Below are 21,426 nucleotides of genomic sequence, written 5' to 3'. Positions count from 1 at the left end.
AACTTTATTTATCAATGAATATATTATTGAACCGTAATAGACGACCAACTTGAATCAAGTGAAGAGCACGACGAGAGACGTTAGCCGAAAGGCTACGGGGGAAACCGATTAGGGCCGAAACACTCGTACAGGCCCTATACACTCAAATATGTCGGAGACGCTGATTTCCAACACTCCCTCCCGTCTTCACATATTTGCGTCAAAGTCTCAAATCTCAAATACAAAATATGATATGTTTACAAATATATATGAACTTTTTAACAATAACAACTTAAATCCAGTTATAGGAACAGATTCAGTCTTTTGGTTCCTTGCTTTGGCAATTGGTCGTCTCATTAACTTCTGTTTCTCCTCTCGTTTAACTCTCATTCTTTAGATTGATCAGATCCATTACCTGTAATTAAAACAAATTAATTTTCAAATGGTTTCAGTCGTTACATTCGTCACTCAGTATTGTCACTCGTCTTGTTCAACACAATTTCTGTCAGTCGTTTAAAAGTCCCATAGGGAAGAGGTTTAGTAAATAGATCTGCTATTGATTCCTTGAAGGAATCCAGCCTATTTTAATGAAGTTTCTTTCTACACACTCTTTCACATAGTGTTCTCTCACTTCAGTCATATGTCTCAGCTTATTTCCACCACTCGTCTGTGCACTCGCCCTCAGCTGCTTTGTTGTCACACCATAGTTGCATTGGAGTAAATGATTGATCCAAGATTATTTTAAGAGAATTGTTCATAGCAATCAACTCTTGACTTGCTTCGCTCATCGCAACGTATTCTGCCTGACAAGTCGATAGTGCTACATAATTTTGTTTATGAGACTTCCAGGCTATGTATCTCCATACAGTTGTATTAAAAATCCACTCGTTGTGATGGAGCCTTTGCAATCAGCAAAGCTAGCATCCGAATACGCTCTTAGATCATCCTGATAGACAAATAATTCAGTCCTACATCCGTCGTTCCTTTTAAATATCTAAACACTCGTTCACACCATTTTCCAGTCATTATCCACTGGATTTATTTGATGTCTACTTAGCACATTGACTGCATAAGCTATATCTGGTCGTGTTGCACCAGCCAGATACAATAGACTTCCAACAGCTTCTCTATACGGAAATATTTTCATTCGTTTTTGTCACTCGTAGCAGCTCTGGATCCTCACTCTCTTCTCTAAGCTTTCGTTCTCTGTTGGCCGCCTGTGTGTAATCATAGGAGTTTTCTGTGGATGTGATTCTGAAAAATTAAATCTCTTCAGTATCTTCTCTATGTACCGTTTTTGATTCAGGACCAATATTTTATTTTTCCTATCTCTCGTTATACCAATACCCAAAAATTCTTTTGGTACACCTAAATCTGTCATTTTAAATTCACTTTTTAATCGTTCTTTCACTTCTTTCAGTTTATTCATCATTACTTGCAACTAAAATATCATCAACGTACAACAGTAAAATCAAAAACTTCTTATTATTCCGCCAGGTAAACAAACATGGTTCTTCATTGCAATTAATCAGGCCTATACCTAGAGCTACTTCTGTAAACCTTTGTTCCAACGTTTTGGACTTATTTTCAAACCATATAACGCTCGTTTCAGTTTGCATACTTCTCTCGTCTGTCGGTATCACTTATTTCAATTCCATCAGGTATTTCCATGAAAATTTCCTCATCATCGTCCATTGAGGAAAGCAGTTTGCACATCTAGCTGACAAACTTCCAGATCATATTTATTTATAATGGCCAGCACAGCTCGAACTAGTGGTAGTCTGGACACCGGAGCATAAGTCTCTTTCAGCTCGTAGACGTTTCTGTCTTTGAACCCTCGTATAACCAGTCTGCCTTGTGTCTTATTTCACCATCATCCTTTACTTTCCTTTTAAATACCCATCGAGAATCAATTATATTCGCTCGTTTACCATCACTCGTTAGTTTTGGTCGATCAATGATTTCCCACACGTTATTTTCCGACATTGATTTCAACTCATTATCTACTGCTTCTTTCCAGTAAATAGATTCACTCGATGACATGGCTTGTCTGTAGGTAGCAGGATCCTCATTTTATTCTTGCCAGCATTGCACAATACATTTCATCTTCTAGGTTTTCTATTTTCTATCATAGTCGTCATTTAGTTTAGATGTAAACATAATTTTACCTTCAATTTCTCTATCACTCATGCTTAATTCACTCTGCCCATTATTATTTGTTATTATGTTATCACTCGTCACATTCGTGTCTGTTATTACAGGATTTTTCCTAGGTCTTCCTCTTTTCTTTTTATTGGAATCTCTCCCTCCGTTTTTAACTTATCAGTACATTCGTTTATATTTTCAGAGAATTCCACAAACCATTTGTCTTTTTCTGTTTCCACTCTTCAATTGGCCCAGTTTCTAATGCTGTCTTTACCGTATTTGTCGCCATAAACCAATTTCTCGTTAAATCGCACATCTCTGCTCTCGTAAAATTTTCCTTCTTCAGGTTTTAAAAATTGGTACCCAGTGGGAGTATAGCCAACTAACACCACTCGTCTTCCTTCGAAACGGAACTTTGGTCCAGTCTTCCGTTGAACTTTAATGTAGGCAATACAGCCAAAACGTTTAAGTTGGTTTATATCAAAATTATGATTTGGTGCAAATCTACTCATAGGAGTTATCATGTCATTTGCTTTATGAGGGGTCCTATTATAGGCATAGACAGCTGCACTCAAAGCCAAATCCCACATGTTCTCGGGTAATTTTGCATCATACATGTAGGCTCGCACCTTCTTCTGTATAGTCTGATTAAACCGCTCTGCAACACCGTTATGTTCAGGGGTATCAGGACTAGAGACCTGTAACTCTGCACCTAATTTATTTAAAACCTCTGTCGTATAACCACCTTTAAATTCAGTTCCCTGGTCAGAGCGTAAATAGCACACTTTGGCATCTTTTCCAAGCAGATTTCGCGCACTCTTCACAAATGCTTCAAAGCAAGCACCCGTATCACTCTTAACTTTCATCGCATATGCCATTGCCAATCGCGAATAGTCATCAATGAATACAGATATAAATTTGTATCCTTTAGGATGAGAAGGTGGACTAATTGGTCCCATCGTATCTGAATGTATAATCTCCAGTGGAGCATTCGCTCGTCTACGCACTGTTTTAAATGGCAACTTGTTTATTTTAGAAACCCATACAGATCTCACAATCCATGATCGATTGATCGAACACGATCTTCTGAAGCTCTTTATTCTCGGGTAATTTTCTTTGCAATGCCTTTAAATAATTTACTGAAGCATGCCCCAGCCTGACGTGCCATAACATTGCTTTGTCATAATTTGTTTTATTATTACACTCGTTTAATGGAGATTCAATATCTGTTGTTTCTGTTACTGGCAATTCATTTGGATCGTTAATTTTCCTATCCCATATGGTTGTTTCAAAGTTAAAGTTTTGATACATTTTATTTTTCATGTTTACATTCTGATCATCAGTGATACTTGACTCAGTGTATCCAGTCAGAGTATTACTATTGGTCTTCCTTTCTCTGTCTTCAGTCTGTACTTTGTTCTCCCCATTCGTTCACTCGTACCTCTTCACACGCTTCCACTCGTTTGTTTTCACCCGTTTTCTCTTGCCTGCTCTCAATCGTTTCCACTCTTTCTGTACCGTCTATCGTCTCATCTGTTGTTTTTGATTTCTTTGCTCTCGTACACTCATTATCATTTTCGCTCATATCTGTTCGGTTAATAAAATTTTCCTCAGCACTCGTTTTGTCTTCTGTCGCAATGTTTCGCCACATACATCTTGCTTCATTTACAGTTGTTTTGTAATCACTCGTCAAGTCAGCTAAAATATATTTGTTAGATCTTTCGCATATATTACTCTCGTTTCCAGCCGTATCTCGATTGATTTCCAGTTCAATAATCCAATAGGGTTTATTATAAACACCTGTAATGAATAGCTCATTCGAGACTGGATCAAATATATTTATCCTTTTCTTATCTAAATATATTGCTAATCCCATTTCAGCGAATTTTCTCAGGGACATAAGATTATCAGAAAGAGCCTCCGCAAATATAACGTTATCAATTTTCATAACTTTGTTATTGTCCAGGATTACTTCAACCTGGCCTACTCCCTCCGTTCTCAGGTCCGCTGAAGGATTTTTATTAGCACATTTTATTGTACCGTAGTCTTTTACGTCCAGGGTCTTAAAAATTATTCTAGAATTTGTGAGATGTTCTGTCGCACCTGAGTCGGCTAAGAACTTGGCTACTAATCTACCTTCGTTATTTACTCTTTCTCTATCATCATTATACTCGTGTAAAATATCATCGTTTCTTAACTTAGAGTTAATATCAGCCAAGAATGACTTACCCTTTGCAGTATCAGCTGATTTCTTATTCCCATCATTATTTGATTTGGGCTGTTTGAAGTTCTTATTAACATATTTGTAGCCACCTCGACCTTTATTTTGATTGAATCTGCCTCTCTTGTAATTATAACCTCTCGTATTATCGTCATTTCTCCTTTTCAATGTCTGTCGTCTGTCGTTAATCTGTCCAGATTTTTGTAAGTTTTATTGTAATTATACCTGCCATTACCTCTTTTATAAACTCGACCACTCGTAGATCCTTGCTTCTTTAGTCTTTCCTGTCTTTGAGGACACTCGTCAGCCTTATGGTTTGTGAACTTATTACACTCGTAACATTTCACAACACCTGTTCCTTTTCGGGGGCAATCATAACTGATATGACCAAAATCAGAGCACTCATAACATCTCGCACTCGTACCTTTCTTAACTGTCATTGCTGCTCTGGTCTCTCCTGATTTTGTCTGATTTCGATTTGCCTCTGCCTGCATCAAAAACATTTTCAGACTCTCATAATCTAAACCCTTACCAGTCCCACTCACTCTTATAAACTCAACAGCTTGAACAGAAGGAACCGTGGTCATAATAGCATTATAAAATGTGTCGCGTTTTTCCTCCTCAGAAAAGGTCGCAGTGTCTGAGATATTCCCATAATCGCGTATGCAGTTTTCAAACCTTTCACAAAACTCAGAAGCACTCTCTTTATCTGGTGAATACTGCATGGTGTGAAAATTCCTTCTAATCATACTAGTAGTTAAATTCACCTCATATCGTTTTAATTCTTTTATTTTATTTAGTATTTCGACAGGATCTTTTAAATGAGCTACCTTTGTGTGATAGTATGACTCTAAACGATTTATGAGAATATCACGCACTTTGAATTTATGTTTTGTCAAGTATTTGCATCATAATTTTTAGTCGGTTTTTCACTCGTGTCAATTACATACAATAGTTCAAGCGATCTCAATTCTGAAGAAAAATAATCGTAAAAGTATTCAAATTTCGTTTGATTAGTTAATTTGTAATCACGGCGCGTACCCACATCTTTACTTATTATCTCATACTTTATTGCATCTTTAACATCATCAGCTCTAACGTATCTGTCGTCATTCTGTCTTACATTGCTATTTAAATTGTGACCACTCGGTTCTCCCAGATTGATGTCTGAGCTTCTGTTCTGGGTCATGCAACTCACATCAGGTTCACACTCTTTTACCTGTTTTATATTACACTCGATTTTCTCTACTTGTTTACCCAGATCACTCATATTTTGTCGGTTACGACATAACTCTTCCATAATTTCTGATTGCCTTTTCTCCATGCTTTTCATAGTTTCAGTTAAGCTAGCCAACATTTTGGACTGCTGCAACAGCATATTGTCCATGGCATTGAAGCAAGGTATCCAGGCAGTCGCCTTTTCGTCAGTCTTTTGTTTAGTTTCTGTATTTGTGTCATCTAAACAATTTTTATTGTCAGATTTATTCAATAGTTTAGGAACGTTAAATTTCTTTAGAGATATTTTTACCGGTTTTGTCTCAATTATTTTAGGTAGACCTTTACCTTTTGTCTCAGTGGCCAACTGAGTTATATTATCTCCTTCTACATTATGAATCATAGCTCTCGTTGTGTTGACACTCCTCTTATAACTAGTTCCGTCATATCTAGTTCCCTCGTCACTCTTTCCGTCGTCACCACTACTGTCGTCATTCGTTCTGTCGTTACTGATTCTCTCGTCACTCTTTCCGTCGTCACCACTACTGTCGTCATTCGTTCTGTCGTTGCTGATTCTCGTAGCCAACCATTGTTCCTCTACAGGATCAACTATTTCCTGTTTCTTTACAGTACTCGGCAGCACAGCTTTCACGCCCTGTTTCTTACATTTGTCCAGCCATACTTCTAGCGCTTTCAACTCCTCTTTGGTAACAAATGTTTTAGCTGCAATATATTGAGAAAGAATAAAAATCTGACATTTGGCAGGATTTTAAATCATGTCGTTAGCTGGATCCACCGAACACAAGTTTCTCCAGACTAAGACGAGCAAGTATACATTTACCCGAACACAAGGTTACACATATACAAACTCTACTCTCATACATAGTAGCCAAATGCACGGCACTCAACCACCAAGCATGAGTAATTTGATTTTAATGGTTTAAAAATTATTATTTAGAATGTCTTCAGACATTCATAGGTCTTTTATTATTCGTGCTTTAAATATGCACAGTTACTCGAGATTTTTAATAATTAAATTTACGATGCATCTTAATTATAATTTCATTTGTATAGCTATACATATTTTCTTGGAAATATTTCAAAAATAAAATAAAATACCCTTCGCTCACCTGCTTTGTACTCAACACTCGTCTGAGTTTTTAGTGAAATATAATTTTCATGCAGGGATAACTCAATTTCCTCATTTGGGTGGTTTGCTTTAAGCATAAACACACCCTCCAGCTTGACCATAACATTTTCAAATGTCATGTTATCAAGCATTTCATTTAACGTGTCTATTTCAAGAGCTGTAGGAATGAAAAGAATTGTTAGTTTACATGCAAACATATATTTTATAGTTGATCAACTTTTATTTAATTTAGTGTAGCGAGAATTTGGCCCGTAGTTCGAGACAAAGAGCCAGTAATGCGTCTTTCATTTGTTTGTTTATTATTATTTTTTTTTTCATCTACATTCCTTCGCTCGTTGTCTAGCACTCGTTTTCCCGTTCAACTGTCTGATCATGCGCACAACTCGTCAATTGTCGTCACAATGGACTCTCAAATTCCCGCCAAGCCAAACCTCGCCGCACGATCGTGCTTAGTTTCTAATTTATTTGTACTTAATCATGATTTTTTTTTATTTTTATACTAGGCCTAGATTTTAAATAACCTTATTCAGTAAAATGAACAATGATTTCTTTGTTTTAGCTAAACATTGGACACTCGTTGACTATTTTCCAAACCGTGTCATCACTCGTCAAACCGCCTTTCATTTAATAATGTATACATTAATTTTCTTGTTCATTTTACTTTAAAAGAATTGATACTAACTCGACGACACTGTCGATCCTTCTTTGTCTTTGTTTTCAGCCATTGAAACTGCAAGTCTTCTTTGTTAGATTTTCCAAAATCACTTACACGTTTCTCTATACTACACCTTTTATAATTTAACAAACACTTTATTAATCTACTCAGTGAAAGCGAGCTCTGGGCCCATAACCTGTTAGAGGTTATGTGGATTTAAACAATAATAATAAGACTTAGTTTAATTAGAAATTAGAACTTTATTTATCAATGAATATATTATTGAACCGTAATAGACGACCAACTTGAATCAAGTGAAGAGCACGACGAGAGACGTTAGCCGAAAGGCTACGGGGGAAACCGATTAGGGCCGAACACTCGTACAGGCCCTATACACTCAAATATGTCGGAGACGCTGATTTCCAACATAAATTTTGTCACATTCATATAAGTGATTGCTTGAAATAAAACGAGAGATTGAACGTGATCTCTATTATCACGTTGTCTGACAACCATAAAAAGGCTTGAAGAATGAAGAAAAATTAGTAGACTGAAGTACTTGATAAATTCGCTAGCTAAGTCGGAATTTTTTCTCTTCCTTTTGGTCCAGAAATATCGGATAATTCAATTGAATCTACAAATCATGGGAGATCGAATTGATGCGACGTATTCTAGAGTCATTTCTGGTTCTTCAATTGTACTTTTTTCATCATTTCTTGTAGTAATAAAAATAGTTGATTAATGTTCAAATTATCTTAAAAAATAGTATTTATCATTAATCATAATCTCTCTGCTCAACACATCTTTTTTCTTATCTAATAAATGAACTTGGAATATCCTAATCCTCCAAGTCTTTAAAAATACATATTTTAAAAATAAAAAAAATGAATTTGAATACAACAACTTTTGAAAAACTCTATAAACTTTTTATAGTAATTACGATAAATCATTCATAAACAACAACTCCAATAAATCATTACTTTTAGCTCGTTTAAAAGTATTTAAGCGATATTTAACGGCTAGTTTAAGTGTTTAGCTTTTAATACTCCGAAACATCTAGAACTTTCTGGACATCTAAGAGTGTAAATTACGTCTCTATGGCTTCCTGTGTATGTTGGAGGTCTTCCATAGTGACTTGGTAAACTCGTAAAAAATTTTTTTTTACACGCAGCTTCCCCTTTCAGCAATGATGTCGTTTTTGCGTCGACGAACTGACGCGTTCCCAGGCAATCAAGCTGGTTGAAACGTGGGTATGAAGGAATGTAAGAACCACGTGTCAAACAAAAGCTAAATAAACTTTTATTTATTTTGTTAACTTCCTCGAACAACTACTTGTTTCTTTTTTTATCACGAAACTCTTGAAGGATTTATTGATAACGCGATCAAAAAAGCTTTATTTTATTTGAAGGATAATATTTTTAATATCTCTAGTGGTATTGGAGTTGATGTTTGATTGGGTTGAGCATCAAGATTAAATCTAAATTTCAATTGTTTTCACGTCAAAGCTGACACATGAGCTCGCATATATCCTAGTAGTTATGCTCATGATAGTTCAGACACAGTAAAACCCTGGTGGAGGATGCGTCAGTTCTCATAACCCTGAATTAAATGGATTAGTCATGAAAACACATTTAAAGTAATAACCTTCATAACGCATATTACATTTCACTTGTAATAAACGATCACGACTCAGGAAGGATACAAATACATTATTCTTATAATTTATATTTTTTTTCCAGATCTTTCTAAGACTTTTCAAGTTCTGATTGTCGCAATATCCGGACTAATCTGCTGCTGCAGACGTTCTTTTAAATTGGAAGTCGAAATTCATTTTAGCTAAAAGAATGAGAATTACGCAATACAAAAGAAAAATAATAAAAGAATGAAAGAAGTAAGGTTTTGTAAAAATGTAAAGAAGTATTTTTCAAGTAATTAATTGAAGTGATAGAAAAAATCAATCAATACTTAATTAAATTCTCAAGTAAACTCTTACTGATTCTTCTCAATAGAACAATTAACAGAATAAATACAGTTGTAATTGATTAGTTAAATAGCTTTAAGAGCTTTTGAAGTTTTGATCGTAATTTAGGTAACATACTTGATAGAGAACAGGTTAGAAAGAATAATTTAAAAAATTGTTTTTTATGATGCAAGTGTTAAAAATAGTGTGGATAAGCTCAATTAGATTAATAGACGAAAACACTTAAGATAAAGTAAAATGAATGAAATTAAAAACTATTCCATATAAAAATAGAATTAAATTGATTCATAATAAAATTAAATAATTGCAAATATACTTAAATTTTTGATCGAATATTCACAATCTTTTATAGGACAAAGTTATGTATAGAGTTTTGATGAAAGAAATAAAATAGAGTTAAATCTAAATAAAATTTTTCTGTTTTTCAATTTAAACATTTTTTTTTTTTCGAAGCTTTAATCATTAAATTCTATGTTCATATTGCAGAAAAAGTTTTTAATCATTTTGTTAGAAACAAAATACTCATTCAAACATTTGAAATAAAAAATACTTCCATTACATTATGATTTAAATGGTTTTATGTATCATTTCAATCAATCACATTTTTCCATAAATTCTCTATCAATAAATCATGTTCATCCTAATTACTTTTTTATTCTCATATTCATATTTTCTTTAACTAATGCATCAATAGCTTTCAATATTGGTCATGTAATTTACATGAGTCAACAATGAAACCCTTCTCGACAAGCTCTACATGAAATCTATCGACGATGCTACATTGAGCATCCCTGAATTGTTATTTGAATATTCTGATCGCCAGTTTTACTAGGTTATTGTATAACGTTTTAATAACACAATTTTCTAAATACTCAAAAAGCTTCGAGAGCGCATTTCAAACAATTTAGTAGATTTGTCAAGGGAAATGAAGAATATCAAATATCTATTGATTTATGACATTTGATTGGAACGTAATTTGCACGAATAGATCTGTTAAATGACATAATACATAGGTTTATGTCATTGGAGATTAATTTCCTCTACAGGAAGTCAACCAATCTGATTAACTCACCAATATAACGAGTATTTGGCATATACATATCAACTGTTTCAGTTTTATTGGCAGACCAAACAGTGATAAAAAATCTTCCATCAAGCTCTGTAGGTTCAATAAATGTGTCCATTCTTCTATCACATTTTGCTGCTGAAGATTGTCCAATAACTCCAATTAGTAGAAGAAAAAAGATTAAATTCATATGATTATCCATCTGTAACAAATAAATCAAAAAACAATTAATTCACCACTTCAATTATTGATAAAAGGCTGGATTAAGTAAATTGCATGAAAGTTAGAAGGACAATGATAGGTTCTTGTTTTTAAGGTTCAGTATAAAATGATAGAAAGATGTATTAACTTGAAAATGGATTTAAAGTGTTTGAGAAAGTGTACCGATTACATTATCTTGATCAGGGACTGTGTAATAATGAACTATAAATCTGAAGTAACTTTTGCATTAAAAGTTTTAATGAAGAACAAGAGAAAAATCTAGCTATAATAGGTTGAAAGCGATTACGGTAATAGTGATGCTTTAAAAGTGTATTTTTAATTTTATGTTCTGGTAATTTAATTAAATTGGGAGATAATTGATAGGACTCTCATTCAATTTTAGGCAATATTCCCCCAGTGTTCTCTAATTGATTGTATTGAAGAAGAATACTCAACATGCGAATGTTTTTCATGAACCTCTATTAAATTGGCTTTCACATCGGACGAAATAATTTTATTAGCATAGGTTTTGGAAGGGAAATTTTTGTTCCAGGCTTGCTTGAAATTTCTTGAAGCTTCTTTAATCTTAAATAATGTGAAGGAAATTTATTTTTTCAATACATTTAAGTGAAAGAAATAAACCAGAAGATTACTATTCTGTACTAAGTGCTGTATAACTAGACCATTTGGGAAATTGATGTGCTATAGAGTTCTAAGAGTAGGAAAGGCCAATATCCTGTGAAAACCTAAATATATAGCTGGGAATGCTGATATCTATACAACAAGACATTTGACTCGACACTACTACCTCTTTAATCTTTGGCGAGATGCCACTCGACTCGAGCCTCTTGACTTTTAAAGTCTAAACAATGTGCCTCCATTCAAACTACAATTTAATTCTAAGACTCTCGTAAAATTGAATTCCAAACTTTCAGCATGCATCATTGATCTTTTTGAAAATTTTATTCTATTTATTGATTCATTTCAACAGCGTTTCAGTTACACTTACTTTGTTGAAGATTGCCATAACTTTACTAAACTTTCAGACTGATTCGTCAGTTTGACTTCCTTCATTGGCGTTTCATTCTGAGTTTGTGACAGTTCATAAATAGTTTCTAGAATCAAAAAGCTATCTATTGAACGTATGAAGTATTGAAGGGAGGATTAGGGAGATTAAAGATTGCTTCAATGCAGTCATTGACTCAGTGGCTCACATCATATTCACATCTAGAGCTTCAAAATCCGAAGTAAGTGCAAAGCTATTGGAGCATTTAATCCTTTGGGTAACATTCGCACATCGACAATCCTCTAAGATGATTGGAAATATCTTCTCAAGGCATGGATAGTACACGAATAAAGAAAGACTTGAGATTTTTTGGAACCAAAATAAGAATAAGCTCTGGAGGACAATAACTTTTATCAAAATAGCTCTATAAAAATAGTTTTTCATTAAAAATAATTGTTATTATCATTGTTATTGTTACTTTTATTATAGCTTTAAACGAGGACAAAAAATAGCTAATTAGATTTTTAATAAAAAAATATTAAAATAAACACTGTAAAGAAAAAATAAATAAATGTAATAAATGTCAATATAGAATATTTTGTTTTGAAATAAAAAAGTAAAAAGCACTATTTCACATATATAAAGATATTCAAAGACAAAAGTAAGAATGCTGTCACTAAGTGCAACATTCTGTGACATTCTAAGAGACAAATAGAATTCAATAAAAAGTATAGTCAAACATTGAATTGTATTAAAAATTTATTACAATTTTTCCTTCATAGTTAATGGGGTACTTGAGATTTATATGAGTTTTGTGGATAATATCACAAAAATTATGAGAGCAAAAAATCATCAATAATGTATAATTTATGATCAATTTTAACTCATAAAAACACTCGAGGAAAGCTAGTAATATAAAGGAGTAAAGTTTAGAATTTATGGGACGATTTCTTGGAATCAACATGGCAAAAAGAGTAAAAAAAAAGATTGAAGAGAAATCGAAGAGATATAGAATTTATACCGTGGATCTATGACACAAGCTCGAAAAAGTTTATCAACTTTGATGGAAATTAACACAGAGATTTTATTAGAAGTTTAATGAATTTCGGTGAAAAAGTTTGAAAATATTTACTATAGTTCACAAACATTAATTGCTTTTTCGAAACAATACATTCAGCTAATAAAAAATTAAATTTTTTAAAAATCCAACATGTGAGGTAATACTTTGCCAAAAAAAAAAGCATTGCTTACTCATCATTGATAAGAAATCTGACTGGGCAAAGAAAAGGTCATTAGTAATCCCATTATCATCTACTCCGAAACCTTTGAAGAAGCAATTTAATTAAGGAATCACAACGACCCTGAACTTCTGAGTAAAACAAATGAATAATCATTATAATCTTCCAAAAAGCTTTTCTTTTAATAATTATTACGACTCTTCTTATTTTAGCTATTACTGATATTTGATCATTCATTTTCTTTTTACTCTAATTGTTATAGTTATAATACATTTATAATGTATTGTTATGTTTACAATAAATTAGTTACAATTATTATTCAGATTAAATAAAAATTAATTAGTAGTGACGGAATAGAATTGTTTAAATAATACTCACAGTTAAAATAATGGAATTCTTGAGATAAAAAACTAAAAAAAATAGTATAAAAATATTAAAATGTTTATTGTCATCAAGCACATGGAACCTCAATAAGTTTTAGCACAAGCACGTCTGATACGTTTGCAAGTTCTTAAACGACTGAAAGCTCGGAGCGTCTGAATGCTCGGTCTGACGCGAGAGGACCGTCACTACTAGTGTTGCAAAGCTTGCGCACGTTTATTTATGTGTAATATTTAAGAATTGTAAATAACGACAATTAATTATTATTCTTATTACCAGAAAAAGACAATAACATATTGATAACAATATATGACAATTATTAATAATAAGAAGATAATTTAAATAGTAATAAAATATTCTTTTATAATACGATTACAGAGTTATTAAACACGAAAGAATATTAAATACGACATTAAAATATTATTTCGTAGATACAGAGATGATTTAAAAAGTTAAAAGCTTGGTGTATATGAGAGAGAAAGAGAATTTAATTAATTCAACCTTGTGCAAGAGCAGAATTGTTTTATTTATGAACGAGTTATTGCGCTGCTGCCTCAACAGTTTTTGGTAATTGTTTTTGATCGTTTCTATTTTTCTTGTTTATTATATTACAACGATTAAACAGACCACGTGTAATTTTTAAAAACATGTTATTCTTCATGATGAAATTATGTTTGGGCTTTTTAGCGTTATAAATTATCTTTAAAAATATTTCAATTGGTTTATATTTTTTATTAATTTGTTTTCAATTAATAAAAAATGCAATTGGAGTTATTAATTAATTAGTTAAATGTAACAGAACTGATTTATGGTAAATTTGAAAAATATTCTTTTTCAGAGCTTGTTTTACTTGTGGTTTTATAATAAATCAAATAATTATTTATACTCAATGGAGAATTAATTGAATAAAAAATTCTGTTGAAATGTTTGGTTATTACGATAATGAATTCTGAATTAATTTTTGATTCTAAATTAATTAATTAAAAAGAGTAAAAAAAAAACATTCAAATATTAGTATATTTCATTTACTAATGAAGAGATTAATTAAAAGTTTTTTACAACTTTTTTTAAAATGTTAAATTAAATTTTCATGAAATTTTCGAGAATGTTGTCAATTAATAATATTTAGCAATTATTTTTAATTTAATTAATAAATACTTCAAATGATGAAGAATGAAAAAAATTGAAATTGGAATTTTCATCGTAATTGAATGAAATGAGCAATTATTGTTGATCTTTTATGTAATATGAAACAAGTTTCAGATCAATGAAACTCGTTATTTTAGATCAGGGGAATATTTTACTAATATATGAAGAATTTTTTGAAGAAATACCAAAATTTTCAAATAGTGTTAATACCAGAAAATAAATTATGTCTACAACTCGACTGGAAACAAAAAAATCAAATGGTAAATAAAACTACTCATACAAAAATTAGTCAGAAGTAATAAAAAACAAATGTCATTGAACTGTCAAAATACATTTATCTTTAGACAAGGTCGATGACGAAAATGCTTGTGCTTCGAAAGTGACGAGATCAGTTACTCTTCGAAGACCTGCATCTGCATCTGGAGTTCGCAGCAAGATCCCAACTATCGTCAACCAAAATAATCCAGGGTCATTCATGGTGAGGGTCATTAATGAAAGAAAAAAACTCTTTGTTATTTTTCTATCATCACATCTAAAAATACATTAACACATATTTTAGACGGACCCACAGTTATCATCAACTCCATCACATAATATTAAAGTTCTAAATTCTCAAGGAAAACCTCTGCGACGTTTTCCTTCGCGAAATGGTAACTCTTCTTTGTCGAAGAATAAAATTTCTCCTCTTCCTTCTAATGTACAGAGACATTTGGAAAACCAATTTAAGAATAAAAAAAATCGGTATTTAAATATTCGAAATGAAATTGAAGAGAAGCAGGTAAGATAGCTTGTTTGCATTCATTAACAAGAGTAAACTAATAGTAATAGAATAATATTTACTACTAAAACATGAATTATTCATTACTAACTACTCAATGCATTTCTTTTAAGTAAAAAATTAATTTATTAGAAAAAAAGAAAGAAAATCTATTTAAATGATGAACTCAATTTTATAGAAAAACGCATTAGATATATATGATGAAATATCTGAATTGCGGAAGAAAATAATTGCCAGTGGTTTGAAGGATCCCGGAAAAGTAGAAGGAATTAAATTGATACCAGATAATTCGAATAAATGTCGTGAAAACGAAAACCTTCGTAAAGAGAGTGGAGAACATGGTGCTTTTATTAATGCTTCTGTCACGAGAGAGTTTGCATCGATTTTAGAGAATGAACTCAGAGAATATCCTAAAGAATGTGTTAATCTTTGTGAAGAGATGATTGAGAAATACTCAGCACTTGTTGAGTGGACTAATAACTTTTGTCGAGATAAATGTGAATCTCCTGAAATTATAGAAAAGGTTGATCAATTTAAAAATGTAATTGAACACATGAAATTGAGACTAGAAGCCACGAAAAAAATTTTAGATGATTCCAATGGTAATTTAATTAGAAAAATAATTTTGATGTGGGATGAAATAGAAGGGGCCCGATTAAGAATTCGAGATTTAGAAACCATAAGTGATGAAGTGGTGAATAACTTAAGAATGAACTTAAATAGTGAAGTGGAAAAATTCAATCAACTTCAAGAACAGAAAACTTTAGTAGATAATGAACTAAAGAAAACAAACACAAGAATTCAGAAGTTAGAAGAAACAATAGCGGCGAATCACAACGAAATGTATAAATATCAAGAATATATCAAAAGTTTAGAATCACAACTAAAGCAAAATGACATAAACTTTGAGCGAGAAACAAGAGACTTACATAAAAGTTTGAAAAATTCCGAAGAAATGATAATCAGCTTAGAAAGTCAACGAAACAATCTTGAATCAAGGTTGAGTTGTTAATTTAACTGTCATTGAAGTTAAAAATAAAGAAATTTTTTTTCTAGGCTAGTGGAGATGAAAGAGAATTTGGATAAAATAAAGAATAATGATATAGAAAAAGAAGTTAATGTTATAAATCAAGAATTAGTCAAACATCAAAATTTAATTGCAAAACTCAAGGAAGAAAAATTATCTGTAGAAGAAGATTTAAAAAATAAATTACAAAAAGAAAAAGATTTAGTCATAAAATTAACAGAAGATTATGGTCGACTTCAAAATGAACATGAATTCATGTAATTAATTTAATTAACATTCAAAGTTGTAACAAATTTTTTCAACTTCGTTACTGTAAAAGAAATTAAAATTATTTAAATGAATTTTTTGGTTTCATGTGACTAATTATAATTTCAATAATAGTCATTTAACCGAATGGTTATTTCTAAAATTTATCATTCTAGGGAAAAGAAATTCAAGGATTTAGAAGATCAAATTATGGAGTTAAACATTCAAAATTCTCAGAAAGTACAATTATTTAGTTCTACGGAATTTATTAAACTAAATGGTGACTATGAGCAGGAAATAGCTCTCTTTCAACGAAAAAATATGGAATTAGAAACCGATTTGAATGCTGTAAAAAATAAACTACAGCTTCAAGAGCAGACTCTACGAGAGCAACATCAAAGAATCCAAGTTCAAGATGAATTAATTAGCTATTTAACCAAATCAGCAAACCACTCCAATTTTAAATCCAATGCCAATGTTCAGGAGGTTTGTATTTTTTTTTTTAGCAATTGAATTAATAGTTTTTTTTTATTAAAATTAATTGATTTTTTAGTTGACTAAGGAAATAGCTGCTAAGTCAGAAACAATTAAAATACTGACAGTGAAACTCGAGGAAAAAGAGATCCAACTTACTCATTTAGAAAAATTAGTTAAGCAAATGGAAGATCAAGAGGGACGTTCGCAGGAACAAAGGACACGTTTAGAGAAACGAATTGCACAATTGGAATTAACGTTAGAAGCAAAAAACAATAAAGATTATCGGTATGTCTTGGATCGTTCAAACTCGTCAACCGAGGAATGTGAATTACCGCGACATGCAGACTCGCCTTCTAAACAAACTCATTCGTTAAAAAAACAAAATTCCAAAACATTTACAACAGTGCCTTCATCTCTCTATGAATCATTATATAATTATAATATTAAATTAGTGAAAGATGAAATGGCAAAGTCTCTAGAGTTAGAAAAGAAATATAAAAAATATAAAAATAAATCTCGTTATATCGAAGGGTTCTACAAATGGTTGATTGAATCTAAAGAAATGAATCGACATTCTCATACCTCTCGTTGCGATAGCAGTCATAACTCAGTCGTAAATCCACGACATGTTATTGATGTTGATTCTTACGCTTATCAAATAGTTGATCAATGTGGCAGGGAGATTGAAAGTTTAAATTCCAACTTTAAATATAAATCTTCGCAATGTTGGAGTCATTCCTCGAAGAAAATGAAACATAATAATAAAACGTTTTATAAAGATTCATTTCCTTCACCTTAGGAAGTTTTAATTTACTTTAATTAATTATTATTCATTTAATTTTGAATAATATGCTTTTTAATTATTAAAAAAACTTCACACTTTTTTTGATTGATAAATTAACTTGGGTTGAAAATTGATTATGTAATGAAATTTGAATTCATATTACTTACAATAATGAAACATCAAAAGCTTTTACCACTTCCCGCTTGATTGAATTTATAAGTACAATAATTATTATCTGTAAATTTATTAAGGGTATAATTTACATTAAAATTTCGAAAAATCAATTCTGAAATATTTTGTTTACTTACGATTTAATAAAAAATGATAAAAAATTTCTCTCTCAATTTAACTTAAACACTCTACTTTACCTGAAAATTAAATCAATTAAAAATTTATAAACTTTTATAAGACTCAATTAAAAAATTTACCAGTAGTAATTGATATTTTTTTGCTATTATCTTAATTAGAAAAACTTAAAATTTTCTGCTACATTGATTTCGTTTTAAATATTGAAACAATTAGATTAGAGTATTTCTAAAGATGTTTAGTTATTAAAACAAATCGAAAATAAAAAAAAATTTCAATAGTCATTAATCTTTTATCGTTATTGTAATTTTTTTTTCTAGGAAAAAAGGACTCTTCGTTCTACAAGGATTGTACTGAGAGTTATCCAGGAATGTTCTTATCATTCTAGAAAATATGAACAAAAATTTTTGGTCTTTGAACACTTTGATATTTATATTAAAATGCTTCGATTCTTTTTGAGTTATATTAATATTTACAATCATTGTATTTTATAACTATTCTCACTGAATTAAACTGTCAAGAATTATATTCAAAATACAAATGCATGATATAAATTTATTTACTTTGTAATCTAATTCATCTATCAATAATCATCATTAACCTTCTTCATCACTACTGCTACTCGAATAAGCACCCAATAAAGATAAACCACTTTGTTGTTCACTTTTTTCACTTTTAACTGGTTCTTCTGGTTCATTTGTAGATTCAACGCTTGATTCTTTATTATCTAAATTTTTGCTGTCAGATTTATTTAATTCTGTTGAATTCGAAGTCGTTGTTTCTGATAATTTTTCGTTAGAAGTTCCTACTGAAATTTTAACTCCAAATGTTGATTTCTTTTTTAATAAGCTTGATGTGGTTGAAGTTGACCATGATTGTGACCATGATGAAGGCTTCTGAAAGCATAATAATAAAAAATTTAGTATTAATAATAATATTATCATTGAAATATGTGACAAGCGTATCATAATTAAAAAAAAATTTTTTTAAGTTCTTGTAAAAATTAAATCAATACTTTAAAAATAATTATGCATAAAATTGTTTTGAGAAAAAATATATGTAATTAGAAATCATGTCTTACTGATTGTGTAGTTTCTGTACTTTCAACATAATCGGAATTATCTTCTACTTTTCTAAGTTTCTCAGGAGGCTTTTCACATTCCTCAGGTAGTACTACAACCTCCTCTTCAACAACTGTTCCCTTCAATTGTCTTTTTTTGAAAATAGATTTCACATATTGTTCATCTAATTCTTCCTGTTCTTTCAAGGTTCTTTGTTTAGCAGCCTGAGTGTCATATTGTTCCAACATTTGATCATAATCAATCGTTTGTTGTCGCCTGTTTAAATCTTTTAACTCTTCTAAAGATTCTAATAATTCTAATTCTTGTTTTGATTGCTGTGTTCTTTTTTCCAATAACTTCATTGGATTGGTTGCTTCTTCTTCAAGCTTTTCATCTTCTTCTCTTTGGGCTTGCTCCTCAGCAAGTTTCAAAGCCATAAAATTTCTCGTGGCTCCTGCTTCAATCTCGTAATCAGTATTTTGAGGATCAGTTTTAAAAGATATTTCCTGTAAACATCTCGTGCATTTTATATAAAATCGATAAATTCTTATTCCTAGATAATCATCTCCCTCGACGTCTTCTTTTCTTGCGTTAAACTTTTTTCCTTTATAAATATATTCTCCACACGTCTTGCATCTCATGTTGAAAGGTGCCATTAACCGAACAGTATATTGGCGATTTCGAGCCAATTTCATACGAGGGATTTTTGAAGGATCGAAATCAGGTGGATAGTATTTCTAAAAAATAATTTTCAATTAATTTTTTTTCCATTATTGAAATAATGCGAAATTAGTACGTTTGACATAATTTCCATTAGAATATATGTTTATGGATTTCGAAATATTACTTACGTTCAATACTTTTCGTTCAGACATTTTTCAAGTTTTTTTTTTAAAATTAAATATTAAAAGTATCAACAATAATAACTACTGTTATTAAATTTATAAAAAAAATACAACAATTGATTTTGACACTGTAATGAAAAGCGTAACTTGCTGACAGGTTAGAAAACAGCTAAGCTTCATCAAACTGCCGAGAGAGGCAGTTAAATCGCGACAGTAAAGTTCATAAAAATATCGTCGTGGCAGCACTAATGAAATTTAAATTGCAAAACTCTTCCGACATTATTTCTACATCATTAAACATCGTTAAATGAATTTTTTAATGATCTTCTACGAACTAACAATGATTTAGAAAATAGATTAATTGATTTAATTTGTAAAATAACTGAACAATGACGAGTAATTGGTTAATTTAAGAAATTAAAATGTCTTCCTATCCAATTTGGGAAATTGAATAGAGGAAATGAGAGAGAGGATGAAATAAGTTTTGTATAAGATGATGAAGGTAGAATGAGATGTAAAATACCAGCTATTTAGTATACCAGAAGTTATCATAATTGTTAGCTGTTGTTGGGAAGAATTCGCACCCTGAAAAAAGACAAATCACGAAGGCAAAGAAGTTTGCCGATGTTGGAAGGGGATTACGAAGGTAGTTTAGAGGTTTTGGCTCATTATTATTAGCGCCGTCGGCATTTGTTCGAAACTCCTAGGAACCAGTTTGGACAGTGAAAATTGCAGACTCTCTTACTTCGTAAACGTCGACCGATGAAAAGATTCACTCCTCTCTCCCTACTTACACTTCAGATCATCACGAATTCGATACTTGACTATACCACTCCTATACGCTCGTTTAACAATTGATCGATATGACGGAGAATCAAAGGCGTTACTCAAGATATTGATCAACCCAAGATATAAAATGATCCAGCGAAAACTTCGTGATGGAATTTTTTTAAAACTCTGCGGATCATTATAATTAAAGGATTACACCTAGAGATAAATGGCAAAACATTCGAGACTTACCCACCGACTAATGAGTTTTTAGATTTTTTTCATCATTCGTATTACATTCCATTTAAATGTCATTAATTATTGAATCCTATTAGTATTTTAGGTTGGTCAGTCTAAATTAAAAAAAAAAACATTTAAAAAAGTAATAGGGATTTTATTTTTAAATTGATTTTATTTTTAATAGATTTTTAATTATTAAAAAAAATTGTAAAAAATTCTAAATATTATTTAAAGCAGCACTTGAATTATTGATAATCTGTAGCAAAATAGATCATGTATAGATAACATTTTATAAAGTTACCTAAACTACCCTTATCTTGATGGAAGAAGTTAATATTTATCAACACTTGTCATGTAAGAGCTACTTAGATCAAACAGATAAAATAGGTATCAATCATTGATACATCAACAATTCAATGATTCATGTATCAGTAATTTTCTAAAAATAATTAAACTAAAATTATCTAAATAATCTTTTTTTAAAACTTAATATTTATAATCATAAAT

General features: G+C 31.0%; 3 protein-coding genes across 3 annotated transcripts; 1 reads left to right on the top strand and 2 right to left on the bottom strand.

Moving 5' to 3' along the window:
• Positions 1 to 276: 276 nt before the first annotated feature.
• LOC118065456 (uncharacterized) lies at positions 277 to 13,440 on the bottom strand. The gene is made up of 7 exons (XM_035080749.1): positions 13,236 to 13,440; positions 11,623 to 11,728; positions 10,419 to 10,614; positions 6,691 to 6,867; positions 5,565 to 6,283; positions 4,581 to 4,833; positions 277 to 394 (listed from the first exon to the last, which is right to left on the bottom strand). Exons 2-7 carry the CDS (start codon positions 11,638 to 11,640, stop codon positions 366 to 368), a joined length of 1,392 nt encoding a protein of 463 aa, XP_034936640.1. The 5' UTR covers positions 11,641 to 11,728; positions 13,236 to 13,440; the 3' UTR covers positions 277 to 365.
• A 1,078-nt stretch (positions 13,441 to 14,518) lies between these two features.
• LOC118065469 (GRIP and coiled-coil domain-containing protein 2-like) lies at positions 14,519 to 17,714 on the top strand. The gene is made up of 7 exons (XM_035080761.1): positions 14,519 to 14,647; positions 14,732 to 14,865; positions 14,947 to 15,165; positions 15,344 to 16,164; positions 16,222 to 16,449; positions 16,615 to 16,924; positions 16,992 to 17,714. Exons 1-7 carry the CDS (start codon positions 14,611 to 14,613, stop codon positions 17,712 to 17,714), a joined length of 2,472 nt encoding a protein of 823 aa, XP_034936652.1. The 5' UTR covers positions 14,519 to 14,610.
• A 690-nt stretch (positions 17,715 to 18,404) lies between these two features.
• LOC118065462 (splicing factor YJU2) lies at positions 18,405 to 20,079 on the bottom strand. The gene is made up of 3 exons (XM_035080755.1): positions 19,918 to 20,079; positions 19,087 to 19,803; positions 18,405 to 18,901 (listed from the first exon to the last, which is right to left on the bottom strand). Exons 1-3 carry the CDS (start codon positions 19,939 to 19,941, stop codon positions 18,602 to 18,604), a joined length of 1,041 nt encoding a protein of 346 aa, XP_034936646.1. The 5' UTR covers positions 19,942 to 20,079; the 3' UTR covers positions 18,405 to 18,601.
• Between the last annotated feature and the right edge of the window lie 1,347 nt (positions 20,080 to 21,426).

Source organism: Chelonus insularis, unplaced genomic scaffold, assembly GCF_013357705.1.
Source record: "Chelonus insularis isolate UGA/USDA-ARS -01 unplaced genomic scaffold, ASM1335770v1 contig_311_pilon, whole genome shotgun sequence".
Taxonomy (NCBI): domain Eukaryota; kingdom Metazoa; phylum Arthropoda; class Insecta; order Hymenoptera; family Braconidae; genus Chelonus; species Chelonus insularis.
The sequence above is the reverse complement of the archived record's forward strand: the minus strand, read 5'-3'. Positions and strand labels throughout refer to the sequence as shown.